Source organism: Lissotriton helveticus, chromosome 10 (genome assembly GCF_964261635.1).
Source record: "Lissotriton helveticus chromosome 10, aLisHel1.1, whole genome shotgun sequence".
Classification (NCBI taxonomy): Eukaryota; Metazoa; Chordata; class Amphibia; order Caudata; family Salamandridae; genus Lissotriton; species Lissotriton helveticus.
In genome coordinates this window covers 724869564-724883352 of record NC_136071.1, presented here as the reverse complement: position 1 = coordinate 724883352, position 13789 = coordinate 724869564, and the positions used below count along the sequence as shown (strand labels likewise).

At 49.7% G+C, this 13789-nt stretch overlaps 1 protein-coding gene across 2 annotated transcripts in view; it reads right to left on the bottom strand.

The window, feature by feature from the left end:
* Positions 1–13789, bottom strand: part of DYNC2I1 (dynein 2 intermediate chain 1) — a 519500-nt gene that overhangs the window by 475417 nt on the left and 30294 nt on the right. For both annotated transcript variants that reach the window (XM_078663277.1, XM_078663278.1), the window contains exon 2: positions 6088–6141. In XM_078663277.1, coding sequence (XP_078519403.1) covers positions 6088–6141 — 54 coding nt within the window. The remainder of the gene's footprint in view (positions 1–6087; positions 6142–13789) is intronic.

Here is a 13789-nt window from a genome sequence, read left to right as displayed (position 1 = left end):
ATCCTTTATGTTCTCCAGTTCGAGGAACAGAAAACATAGCTTGAAGGGCTAATCTCCTGCAAACCATAGTGACAGTACAGATGCCCTCCTTCGAGTACAGTCGTTCCCATGAGCCTCTTTTGACAAGCACAGTTTAGTCAGGGTGTGGCTGCTGATACATGTTGCATGGTAACGGCCATTACAGGCTGCAAATTGATGCTGGCCCATAGGGAAGATGTCTTTACTGAATTTCTTTTTTTTGCCCCTGTCCTGTCTCTCCTCCTCTCCCTCTCTATACCCTCCCCCTCCCCCCCACCACTCCCATCAAGTCCCCTGGCCCTTCCCTCCTCCCCGGACCCCTCCTCCCCTGCCCCCTCCACCCTTTCTTGTTACCACTTGTAAAGAGAAAGTGGACTGAGCCAATATCTCAGACCAGACGGGGCAGGCCAGTTCCGTGTCTGAAGCTGCATGAACAGCATTCGAGGTGATGCGCAAACTGCACTGGGACGGCCCTGGGGTTCAGGGCCAGACCCCCCGCCCACGCCTTGGTTAATAAATAGCTCCCCTCTACCCTCCCCGGATCGTCTAAAGGACAAACAGTAGAATAACCTTTTTTTTTTACTGAAAGTAGTCACACAAGCACAGTACACAAAGCTCCCCGGCCTGTAGTTCAAGCCCCACCCCACGCAGCACCTGCAGGGGGCTGCCTGATAGAATCAGACTGCCCACACCCCTCCATAGGCGGTATTCCGGTGCTATTGTGCCCACTCTGGTAATCATGACGCCCCCTGCTGCGTGCATTTACAATGTGATGCGTTCCTTCCGCTGGAGGGCAGATTCGACCACACACTGTTCACAATCACAAGCAGGCTCTGTTCTGCAAGGTGCCGGGGGACCTTCCTGCAGCCCACGCGTTTCTAAAATGTCAGTTCCGTAGGTGTTTCCGACAGCCCTCCCCGCGGCTCACAGCACGTAACTTTCCTTAAGGGATGTTGTTTATCTCGTGTTTTGTTTTCTTTTTATAGGGATATGTTTTTATGCATTTATGACAAGGTCTCGTGGCGGTGTCACCTCGCATCCCAAAATACCTACCCCCTCACCCTCAACCCCTCACCCTCACTCACCCTCACCCTCACTCACCCTCAACCCCTCACCCACCCTCAACCCCTCACCCTCAATCCCTCACCCTCACTCACCCTCACTCACCCTCAACCCCTCACCCACACTCACCCTCACCCACACTCACCCTCACCCACACTCACCCTCACCCACACTCACCCTCACCCTCACCCTCACTCACCCTCAACCCCTCACTCACCCTCAACCCCTCACCTACCCTCACCCTCACTCACCCTCAACCCCTCATCCTCACCCTCACTCACCCTCACCCTCACTCACCCTCAACACCTCACCCTCACTCACCCTCAACCCCTCACTCACCCTCAACCCCTCATCCTCAACCCCTCACTCACCCTCACTCTCACTCATCCTCACTCACCCTCAACCCCTCACCCTCACTCACCCTCACTCACCCTCAACCCCTCACCCTCACTCACCCTCACCCTCACCCTCACCCTCACCTTCACTCACCCTCAACCCCTCACCCTCACTCACCCTCAACGCCTCACCCTCAATCACCCTCAACCCCTCACCCTCACTCACCCTCACCCTCACTCACCCTCACCCTCACTCACACTCACCCTCACCCACCCTCAACCCCTCATCCTCACTCACCCTCAACCCCTCACCCTCACTCACCCTCAACCCCTCACCCTCAACCCCTCACCCTCAACCCCTCACCCTCACTCACCCTCACCCTCACTCACCCTCAACCCCTCACCCATCCTCAACCCCTCACCCTCAACCCCTCACCCTCAACCCCTCACCCTCAATCCCTCACCCACACTCACCCACACTCACCCACACTCACCCACACTCACCCACACTCACCCACACTCACCCACACTCACCCTCACTCACCTTCACCCTCACTCACCTTCAACCCCTCACCCTCACTCACCCCCACTCACCCTCAACCCCTCAACCCCTCACCCTCCCTCACCCTCATTCACCCTCAACCCCTCACCCTCACTCACCCTCAACCCCTCACCCTCACTCACCCTCAACCCCTCACCCTCACTCACCCTCAACCCCTCACCCTCACTCACCCTCAACCCCTCACCCTCACTCACCCTCAACCCCTCACCCTCAATCCCTCACACTCACCCACACTCACCCACACTCACCCACACTCACCCACACTCACCCCCACTCACCCTCACTCACACTCACACTCACCCACCCTCACTCACCCTCACCCTCATGCTAAAGATTTACAAAAAAAACCATTAACAATTCTAAAAGCACTAACTCTAATGCTGCGAGACCTATTGCATTTCTAATGCTTGTTACTTAAAGCCATCTATTAATGCTCACTTTCCTACCACACTTGTGCATTAATCTAGCCCCCCCCAAATAAAACAAGCATTGGCATAGCCAATAGGTCACTCTTTTGGGACCTTATAGGTGTTTAGTTATCCAGCACAATATCCTTGGTGCAACAACATCAACTGTTGCATGGCTAAACACTTATAAGGTCCCAAAGGCGAGACCTATTGGCTATGCCAATGCTTGTTGGAACTGCCGGTGCTCAGCACTGGCAAGACCAGGGCCACTTAAAGCCCTGATTGCTGGCACTTAGCAACATCAGGTAACAGGTACTGAATGACTGACTGCGAGTGTCATTTGAGCACCGATTTTGATCACACCTTTACAAAGAAGTGAACGAGGTGTTGAGGATAGCCACAAAGATGGTCTAATTTGGACTGCAAGTGTTATTACAGTTCTTTGCACTGTGCCTCCAAGTCACTCATTTAAGCCATATCGTTCATTTCTCGTGATAGCATTTTCTGTCATCCAGGCCACTATACATAAGATAATTTCCTCTGCTTTATGTCCCGTGCAGGGTTATCTTGCTACCATAGCCTTCTCCCTATTTCCCTCCGCTATGTAATTTTGCTCTTGTGGCACATTGACCTACTTGTACCTTTTTGTCTCTTTGAGCTGTGTTCCTATTTCTTCCTCAACCTAATGTAAAGTGCTCTGATACCCACTTGGTTCATGTTCGCTCTATACGAAACTTATACATAAACTATCACTGACATATCACGTAGGCAAGGGCATAAAGTAGGCCGGGTCCTGCTGGTGCTCAACACCAAAAGTTCTAAAAAGCAGGTGCAACGAGGGTCCAAATTTGCCCTCACCCTCACGGTTCTCAATATAAGAAGCTGACAGTGCCAGTCTGAAGGTTTGCCCACTGCCTCCCGGTATCAACATGAAAATTGAAAACAGGCATTGCTAAAAAATACATGCTGATAAAGTGACGGGAGGTTTATTTCGTTTGCAACAACTAGGAACTCATTTGTGTAAATCGGTGAAATAACTGGGGAATAAAATTAAATGTAGAGCGTGTTTGCATAATTATACTCATTTCAATGACCTACAAAATTAGTTTTTTTACAAAGACGCAACGTAGTATCTTCAACTGGAAAGGAAATGACCTACAAAATCGTTTTTGCTGGTGTAAATGCTAAAATTAACATTGAAGTGGCTAGAGAAAGAAAGGGAGCAAGGCTCCGTGCGTGCCTGCGTGGCACAATTTAAACCAAGGGTTGGGAATGCAACAGGTATCGCATTTAGGTGAGTTTGAGCTATTGGCATTGTAAATAACAATGCCTTTTATTTATGTTTTCGTTTTTGAAACATAAATAAAAGGCATTGTCATTTACAATGCCAATAGCTTAAATTTGCGTAAATGCGAGATCTATTGCATTGCAAATGCTTGTTGAACAGTGAGGCTGAGGCAACAGGTTGGAGGGAGGACTAGGGACAGAGCAGAAGCAGTGACAGGGCACAGTAGAGGCGAGGCAGAAGTAAGATGAGAATCTAGTTTTTCATGGAAGGGTTTATTGGAAATCAGCCTAAATATAACAAATAAAGAAGACTTTCGAAGCACATTAATCCAAAAGTCAGACTCTTGGGAGCAACAGTACATAGTGAGCCGGGGGCAAGCTGGACACCGTGCAGGGGGCAGTAAGTAACTCGCTGGCAGGAAATAGACAGCCTGGGATGGCGCCAGAGGCGCAACTAGAGCCAAATTTTGGGGGGTGGCTAATTCTTCCCAGCAATAATCAGAGTCGAGCTGCAGGGGCTCTAGAAGGGGTCAAAAAAGAACAAAGCCTCATTAACAAGCAAATGGTCTTTTAAAGACCTGTGAAGTACTCTGGCGCAGCTGTCTGTGTGCCCAGGAAGCTGTTTCACACGACAGGGAGTGGGGTGGGGGGTTGGGGGTTTGCTGAAGCCCTTTGAGCCCAATGGGCGTTGCGCGCCTGGTTGGCGCAGTGGTACGTATATTAGTTCAAAGCAGTGATGTAACAAGGGTCTGCGGGGCAGGGGTGCGGTCTGCCCCAGGCAGCATGAGTTTTGGACCAGCGGCCATCCCCCTTCACCCCCCTGCTCTTACGGCCTCTGGAAAATCTCCCCACTGTCCCCCCTCCCCGCTCTTACGGCCGCTGTGGGCAGCAAAGGCAGGGACTGTCACGGAGGCAAAGTCGCTTGCTACGCCACTGATTCAAAGTCCCTATACATAGCGTATCATCTATTAAACCACCTGGGGGGTTTTTACGCTGTAACAGGTGGTACTGGTATTGCTTAGGGTACCCCCACCCCTCCAAACCTCTGAGGTGACACAACTGGAACAAGTGCCAGGAAACCCGACAGTCCCTCCATTGTGGTGGTTGTGACTGAATCTGTTAGCATTTACAGCTGCGTAGATAGTTTGCGAACATCTCTGTGGGACCAGTCTGTGTATAAGGAAATGCTGAAATAAAGGAATGCTGGCTTTAAAGTTAATTTTCCTTTCAGCTCCCGATCCCTTATCTCATTCTCTTCCTGGGTAGTCAGCAGCCCTTAAAGCATACTGTGGATTGCTTTTGATAAGGCCTGCTGAACGAAATAGCAGCCATAAACAGGAAAGAAAGCTTACATGCCCCGGACCTATCCTGTACAGCGGCTGTCCAAGAATCAGTGAAAACGTGGCTCAATTTAGTTTGCCATATGCGCATAAGGTGCCTAAACTCCCAAGAGACTCTAATAGTAATGAGGAACTATATAAGAACAGTGTTTATACTATATAATTGCTTCACATATTCAGGCTGAAGACGTCACTGGCCGCCATGGGGAGGCACCTTAGTTTCATTAGATGAGCACCACGCATTGCCCAGCCTCTTAGTTGTTTATCCGGAATACTCAACAATAGACAGTAGTGCCCCGGCTGTGTGTCCATAGGCAAAGCAAAGCCGGCAGGGCGACAGATAAAAAAAACATTGCGAAAGCCAAAAAAGCTTAAATATAAAGCGGTCTCCCTGAAAATATTTTTTTTTAAAAGCCAAAACATAAAGCGCAGTGTCCCTGAAGCAAGTGCTGCACTCCGATTTTCAGCTAATAAAAAAAAAAAACAGACCCACAAAGCGTTTCCCTTGTGGGAGCGAGCAGGGGCACCATCTGTTTGCAAGTTAATTACAAACAGATGTCGCCAAACCTCGCTCCCGCAAGGGACTCGCCAAACGTGCACGTGTCGCCATTGAAAGCAATGCAATGCGTGCACGTTTTTGGCCCACAAAGCTAATCGATTCCAAGAGGTCTCCCCCTATGTAGGCTAGACCTAAAACCCTCCACCCCAAAAAGTGTGGTTTTGTCAGTATTACATTTTTTTGTTTCAAATCCCCTGACCAAGCCCATACTAGATCTTGTATGTGTAAAATAACATTAACAAAACCCAGAGCTCCAAGAATCTCTTCAAAACCCAACAGAGAATCAATGCTGGCACTTGAAAACTACAGTACAGCAAAAGTTGAAGTAGGTTGCACTTTCTTTATTACATCATACAGCAGAAGATTTGAAAAGGATTCAGAAATAACACCTCAGAGTAAGTGCAATGTGAAGAAAGGACAAGCCAACCCACTGCCATCAACAGAGTATTAATAAATGTTTTTTACCTGCTGAATCTAGCCTATGATTGTCAATGTGAAGGAAAAAAGCAAAACCTACCATTACGTGTTTTTTTAGCTCCTCTGTTGTCCATGTATCTTCCTTAGATTTTTTCTGAAAAAAAGAAAAGAACACAATTTAGATACATACTAAGACACGGAGGTCAACCTAGTAACATGCAAACATTTTAAAGGTGCACTTAGGATCATATAAATGAGGCATCCCCTTACCCTAAGTACACTGATGCACAGTTACATTCAAATAATACCTTTAATGTATTAAATCTGTCTGGAGTGGTAGAAGAGAAGTGAACAGGCCAGAAAATGTCCTCTTTTTCAGTGCTTCATGAAGAATGCCTTCTTATTGGCCGGTCTCTATGCCATATAAGGCAGATAATAAAAAACAGTGCTAGAGCAGGCTAAAGTTTTAACAGAGAGAAAGCATAAAGAACCATAATTAGAGATCCTCCCTGGCTCCAGTGGAGAATTGATGCTTTGAACACACAATCAGGATGCCAGGAAAAACTAGCTAAGAGTCGAGTGTAGGATCATCTTTGATCTTGATACGGGAGCAAGATGAGTGTGAAAACTGGACTGTGAGGGTGGAGCTGTAGGAGGTGTAAGGCATATGCATAACAGCAACACCATGAACCGGCTGTGAAGGCTGAAGTCTGCATGGTGGGGAGCAAGGTGGAGGTGCGACTTGAGTAGGCCAAAATGAGACCAGTACCCTCTCAGATTCAGGCAGGCAAAGCATGTGAGGGTGCTCCTTGTGGCAGAAATGGACCTCCTGATGCCACAGAATTAAAGTGCTACCACAGTCCAGCAAAGGACATGCAGCAGAGCTTGTTCGAGGAATGAAAAATAATAGAGCTTTCACAAAAAGGAAGCACCAATTATTGAGAAGAAAATACTATTTCACACCTTGGAGCTCCACTTCAACAGATCATTATTCACTAACTTACCCTTCAAGAAAAGAAGAGCAAAGTGTACTCAATAGTTGGGGGGGAGGAGGGGATGGGGGGAATCCTAGCTTTTTTCAAGGCCCTCTATTGAAAGTGGGAACAACTTAAATACCAACATGGTAGATTTGAAGAATAAAATGGAGGTGAAGAGACTCAAAGGGGCAGAGGCACATATGAAGATTCTGAAGAGTTACTGTGCAGGACACTGAAATAGGATTGATAAATTGAAGGCTACAAGAGTATCAGCATTATGCAGTAGAATCCATTAAAGACGCTAAGGTGAGAATGAAATTTGAACAATACTTTATCGCAATCTCAAGAAAAATCATAAATTCCGTAACCCTAACCAAGGAAATATTGTCATGAATGTCTGAAAACTAACAATATCAAAAACATGTAGGTTTTCCTAAGTAATGTAATCCATGCATTCAGTCATCCAATATAAGCACATATCACTAAATTGTAGCAGAATCTCTATTTTGGTGCACTGTTCTTCTGTTGACAGATATCAAACCTAGGACTATGTGGAAATTCAGCACGATCTAAGGGATCTATTGTTGCAAACCAGACCTTTATTGTCCTGGTAGTCTGGCAAGTAGAACACACGGAAGAACTGCGTTACTTACCTGTAACAGCAGTTATCCAGTATTGGTGTCTTTCATAGATTCACATGCCTGAATCATTCCCCGTCGTCGAGACGGGAGCCTCCGGTACATAAAAAAGTAATGTCCTATAGACATACATAGAGAAAATAGGCCTAAGGGTCTCCCCTTAGTAGCCTTTCTTTGTCCTTATGCAAAAAGGACCAAACTCTCACAGTCAGCCAATCAGCTCCGACCTCCCTCTAGAACCTTCCTGGGAGGAGCCTCAGTCCCTCAGATTTTCGTACGCACTCAGCTAGTTAGGCGTAATATTGTGAGAGAGGGATGTGAGACTTCCCAGGGGAGGCGGGAGGGTTGCATGTGAATCTATGAAAGACACCAATACTGGATAACTGCTGTTACAGGTAAGTAACGCAGTTCTTATCCAGTATTAGGGGTGTCTTTCATAGATTCACATGCCTGAATCAGAGTAGCTAGCAATTAGACATGCACATTCGTGATGGAAAGGTGCCCTGCAGGCATGTTAGACAATGCACACATTGTACTATAGCATGTAAAAAGACAGCATAAGCAGAGCATCACAATAGCAGAGAATGTGCATACCTGGATGGCGGGATGAGGGAAGGCTCACCTCACTGAAAGAGATGGCGTTGCACCGCCTGGCCCACTGCTGCATCCTTCTGAAGTTCGATATCCAGGCAGTAGTGTCTGGAGAAAGTGTGCGGTGACTTCCAGGTCGCCGCTCTGCATATGTCCAGGATCGGCACTCCAGCGAAAAGTGCTGCTGATGTGGACATCGCCCTGGTGGAATGTGCAGTGACACGATCAGTCAAAGGCCGTCCGGCCTTGGTATGACAGAATGCAATCGCTGAGGAAATCCATCTCGAGATGCTTTGCTTCGTGAGAGGCAGGCCCATTCTTGGATTGCTGTATGCCACGAATAGTTGTGAAGATTTTCTGAAGGCTTTGGTTTTATCCAGATAGAACTTTAGACATCTCTTGAGATCTAAAGAATGGAGTGCTCTTTCGGCTGCGGTGGAAGGGTTTGCAAAGAAAGACCTAAGGACTATTGGCTCATTGAGATGAAAGTCCGAAGGCACTTTCGGTATGAACTTGGGGTTCGGTCTTAACATCACTCTGTCCTGTCTGAATTGCATGTATGGATCCTGAATGGACAGGGCTTGAAGTTCGCTCACTCTCCTGGCCGATGTTAGAGCGAGCAAGAGCGCAGTTTTCCATGAGACGTATTTGATGGATGCCCGATGAATGGGTTCAAAAGGATGCCTCATAAGTTGGTTGAGAACTAGGTTCAGATGCCACATCGGGGGGACTTTCCGAGGCCTCGGAAAGGATCTATAAAGCCCCTTCAGGAATTGTTTGACCAGTCTATTGGACCACAGGGAAGGTCCCGTGAAAGTTCTGGTGAACCTCGATATAGCTGCTAGGTGGACTTTTATGGATGCATGTGCCAGTCCTGATCGTGCCAAGTGCAGCAGGTATGGCAATAGCTGTTCAGGTGTGACGTACAGCGGTTGCAGGCCCTGGTCCGAACACCAAATGCAGAATCTTTTCCATTTGAGAGAGTAGGTTTTGTTGGTACTGTCTGCTCTCGCTTTTGCCAGTATATCTCTGCAGTCCTGCGGGATATTCAGGCCACCGAACTCTCTGTGCTCAGGAGCCAGGCCGATAACCTGAGCGATTGCAGGCTCGGGTGTTGCACCTGCCCCTTGGACATCGTCAGGAGGTTCGGGTGCTGTCGCAGACGAATCGGTGTCTTGATAGAGAGCCGAAGTAGATCCGAGAACCAGTGTTGTCTCGGCCAGGACGGGGCAATCAGGATCAGGGTACAGGGCTCCGCCTTAATCTTCCTGAGGAGCCTCGGGATCATGGGAAACGGAGGAAAAGCGTACGCAAAAACGCTGAACCAACCGATGGAAAAGGCATTCCCCAGTGATCCCTGTTGGGGATGCCAGCTTGCGTAGCTTGGGCATTTGGCGTTCCCCTTGGTGGCAAACAGGTCGATTCCTGGGACTCCCCATTGAGAAAAGATGTGAGTCAGCGCGCTGTCGCTCAGTTCCCACTCGTGGGAGAGTGATCGTTGCCTGCTTAGGGCGTCGGCGATGGTATTGTCCTTGCCCGGCACATAGTCGGCTTTGAGTGTGATTCCCTGCAGCACTAGCCAGTTCCAGATCTTCTGCGATTCGCGTGATAGAGAGAGCGAACGCGTTCCTCCCTGTTTGTTGAGATAGTGCATCGTCGTGGTGTTGTCTGTTTTGACGAGCACTGGGGAGTGCCGGATGCGTGGTAGAAAGGCCTGTAGTGCCAGATACACGGCTCTCAGCTCTAAAAGATTTATATGAAGCTGTTTTTCCTGAGTGTGCCATTTGCCGCTGATCCGAAGGTCCTGAAGGACAGCTCCCCATCCCTCCAGGGAAGCGTCCGTGGTGATCACCAGAGGTGTTGCCGGAAGGAGAAATGACAGTCCTACGGTCAGATTTTTGCGACGCCTCCACCAGGTTAGACTCTTGGTCATTTTGGGTGTTATCCAGACAGTGTCCTCGAAAGAGCCAGTACTTTGAGTCCATTGGCTCGCGAGCGCCTCCTGCAACGGGCGCATTCTGAGTCTGCAGTGAGGGACGAGGAGTATACAGGAGGACATCATGCCCAGGAGGGATGTATAGGTCCGGACCTTCAGGTGTGTCCTGTTCGCCACAGCCGTGGCCAGGGACAATATCTTGTCTGTCGTTTCCTTCGAGGGAAAGGCTCTTGCGCACTCTGTGTCCAAGGTTGCTCCGAGGAAGGTAATTTTTGTCGTAGGGACGACACAGGATTTCTTGAGATTGAGGGTTAATCCCAGCCTCTGAAAAAGATTTGTGCAGGCGTTGGAGGATTTGGCTGCGTCTTCCGCCGAGGGTGCTTTCACCAGCCAGTCGTCTAGGTAGGGGAAGACCTGGTGACCCATTTGACGCAGGAAAGCTGCCACTGGTGCAAGGCACTTCGTGAAAATCCGCGGCGCGGATTTGAGGCCGAACGGTAGTACCTTGAATTGATAATGTTGCCCTGCAACCTCGAACCTCAGGAATTTTCTGTGACACTTGAGGATGGGGATGTGGTAGTAGGCATCCTGGAGATCCAAGGATGTCATGAAATCTCCTTTTTCTAGAATGCCTAGTATTTCTTGAATCGTCACCATCCTGAACGATTGGCTTCGTAGGAAGACGTTGAGCGCTCGGAGGTCCAGAATGGGCCGCCACTTGTCCTCTTTCTGGCGTACAAGAAAGAAGTGGGAGTAAAAGCCCTTCCCCTTCAGGGATGCCGGAACGCGCTCGATAGCTCCTTTCTTCAGCATTACAGAAATTTCCTGGAGAAGGAGGCGTAAGTTTTTGTGCGCCCGCCTGCGTGGAGGAGTCCTGGGAGGGATGGTGGTGAATTCGAGGGAATGGCCAAAACGTATAATTTGGAGAACCCACCTGTCCGTGGTTATGAGTTGCCAATTGTTGAGGAAATGGGTCAATTTTCCTCCAAGTTGTAAGGAGGGATAGGGTGGCTGGACTGGCTGGAGTAGCTCGTCACTGGCGGCCGCCAGTGCCCCTCTTTGCATTCTTGCCTCTGAAGTTCGATCGTCCGTAGGATGATTGACGGCCTTGAGGTTGCTTGTGTTGGTATTGACCTTTGTTAGTATAGGAGTACGAGGACCTATTCTGATAGGAACCTCGATACGAGGACTGTCCTCTGGATCTGTTGCCTCGAAAGGACAGGTTCCGGGACTGTAAGGTACCCAGAGCCCTGGCCGTATCCGTGTCCTTCTTCATGGTTTGCAATGCCTCATCGATTTTGGACCCAAAAAGGTGCTGGCCATCGAAGGGCATGTCCAAGACCTTGGATTGCACCTCCTGGCGGAACGACGTCGCCTTAAGCCATCCTTGACGGCGTAGGACCGCAGCTCCAGCAAGTTGACGAAAGCCAGTCATGGCCGCATCGATAGCACAGTCTATTATTTCGGCTGCTGAAGATTGACCCTCCACTAGTAGAGCCTGGACTTCCCCTTGGACTGTGTCCGGCAGGTCTGACAAATATGGGGCTATGTCTTCCCAGAGTTGGCGATTATAACGCCCCAACAGGGCAATGGAGTTGGCCACCTTGACGGTCATGGCCGAAGTCGTCGTGAACCTTTTGCCGATTGTGTCCAGTTTTCTGCCTTCTTTGTCCGGAGGAGCGGACAGCGGGGAGGAAGGGTTGCGGGAGTGTTTCTGGGCCGCTTGTGTGACCACTGAATCAGGTTTAGGGTGCCCATTTAGGCAAACCGCTGCAGACAGTGGGGCTTTGTATTTCTTGTCCAGGCGCGGAACAACCGCAGACACAGAAGCGGGCGTCAGCATTATTTTCTTGCCTTGTTCCCACAGAAATTCTATTATTGGAATAGATTTAGTCGTCTTTTGAGTCTGCTCCTTAAAATCGTGCAGGAAGCATTCAGTTTCTGTGGATTCGATAGCCATATGGAATCTCTTCGCCGCTCTTTCCACGATTTTATGGAAGCCGCCGATGTCTACCGGCGGCGAGTCCGCATGGCGCGGTTGGGGCGATGCTGGTGAGGACGCCACATACTCATCCTCCTCATCATGGGTAGAGTGGGCCTCCTGGACCTCTCCTTCCTCCAATTCTTCCTCCTCCTCATCCTCGTCTGACGACACTACCTCCTGAGGTTGAATCTTCTCATGGTGGGCCTGAGGGGGAGGTCGAGACGGTTTTGGGGCTGCCGCTGGGTTATGAACGATCGGCGACTGATCTCTACTGTCAGCGTCCGGGAAGCGTTGTTTGTAATCCTGTACAAGGAATTTCAGGTCGTTCACCAGAGCAGCAGGTAGGCATATCATGGGGGTAACCTCCGTGCTGACTTTAGTGTGGACGGAGTGCTCCTGGTAAGAGAATTCCTCTACCTCCTCGTCAGTGCTTTGGCATTTGACATGTAGGTCCGAGATGGAAGTAGCGGGGCCCAGGTGGTCATCCTCTTCTGAGTCTTCACTCTGGAAGATTTCGTTAGGCGGTTGCATCTCCACTTTGCTTGGAGACGTGGTCTCCGGCGTAATATGCGGCTTGGTAGTCTTGCCCAACGCAGGACTGGAGGTGGAAGCCGCCGACGGCGTCGTCGACGGTGGTAGCGTGAGGGATGACACCTCCACGAGCTTGGTTTTCTTCCATGTTTCTGAAAGCGTCTTCGTCGACGACGAGTCCTCCGTCGACGGCAGCTTTAACTTCGTCGACGACGACGACGAGTCCTCCGTCGACGGAGTCTTTAACTTCGTCGACGACGACGAGTCCTTAGTCGACGGTAGGGTCCTCGTCGACGGAATGTCCGTAGACGGCAATTTGGTCGTCGACGACCGTGACGTCGTCGGTGCACTCGTCGACGGCGAGCCCGTCGTCGATGTCGTTCTCGTCGACGTTTTCGTCGTTGACGTCTTCGCCGTCGATGCCCTCGTCGATGCTTTCGTCGTCGGGGCTGTCGATGGTGGGTTCGTCGTCGACGTCGTCGTCGATAGGTTCGTTAAAGAGGATGTCGTCGTCGACGGCGTAGTTTTCGTCGACGGAGTAGTCTTCGACGTCGACAGGGTCTTTGTCGTCGACGATTTCAGCAGTAAAACAGAGGAAATAGGTCTACCTGTCGATGACGATGATGGAGATGTCATCGTCGACGGTGAAAGAGACAACGCTGACGTCGTTGACACCGTGGTAGTTACTGAGGTAGTCCTCTGGGCAGGTCTGCTAGATGCCTGAGCAGGCTTTTTAAAAGTCTGTTTATCCTTAACAGACACAGAAGATGTCATAGATCTTGCCTCTGAAGACTTCTTGGCTGTCTTCCTAGGAGGAGTGTCTGAGGGGCCAGGGGAAGTTACCCTTGGCCTCTTTTGAGAGACTTCTGAGGCTTTAGAGACACTACCCTCGGAAGATTCCAGAGTGTCTCTGTCCTTGAGTCTGTCGAGCCAGATGAGAAGGCGACCTTCCCTGTCTCTCACGGTCTTTCTAGGGAAAGACCTACATATTTTGCAGTCTGCAGGGACGTGGTCCGGATAAAGGCAATATAAGCATAAGGTATGCTTATCATCCACATGGAGCCTTTTCTTCCCACATGAAGAGCAGGCCCTGAAAAGGGCTTTCTTCTGGGATTCAGACATCGAAGAAAGCAGTGGAAAGAAAA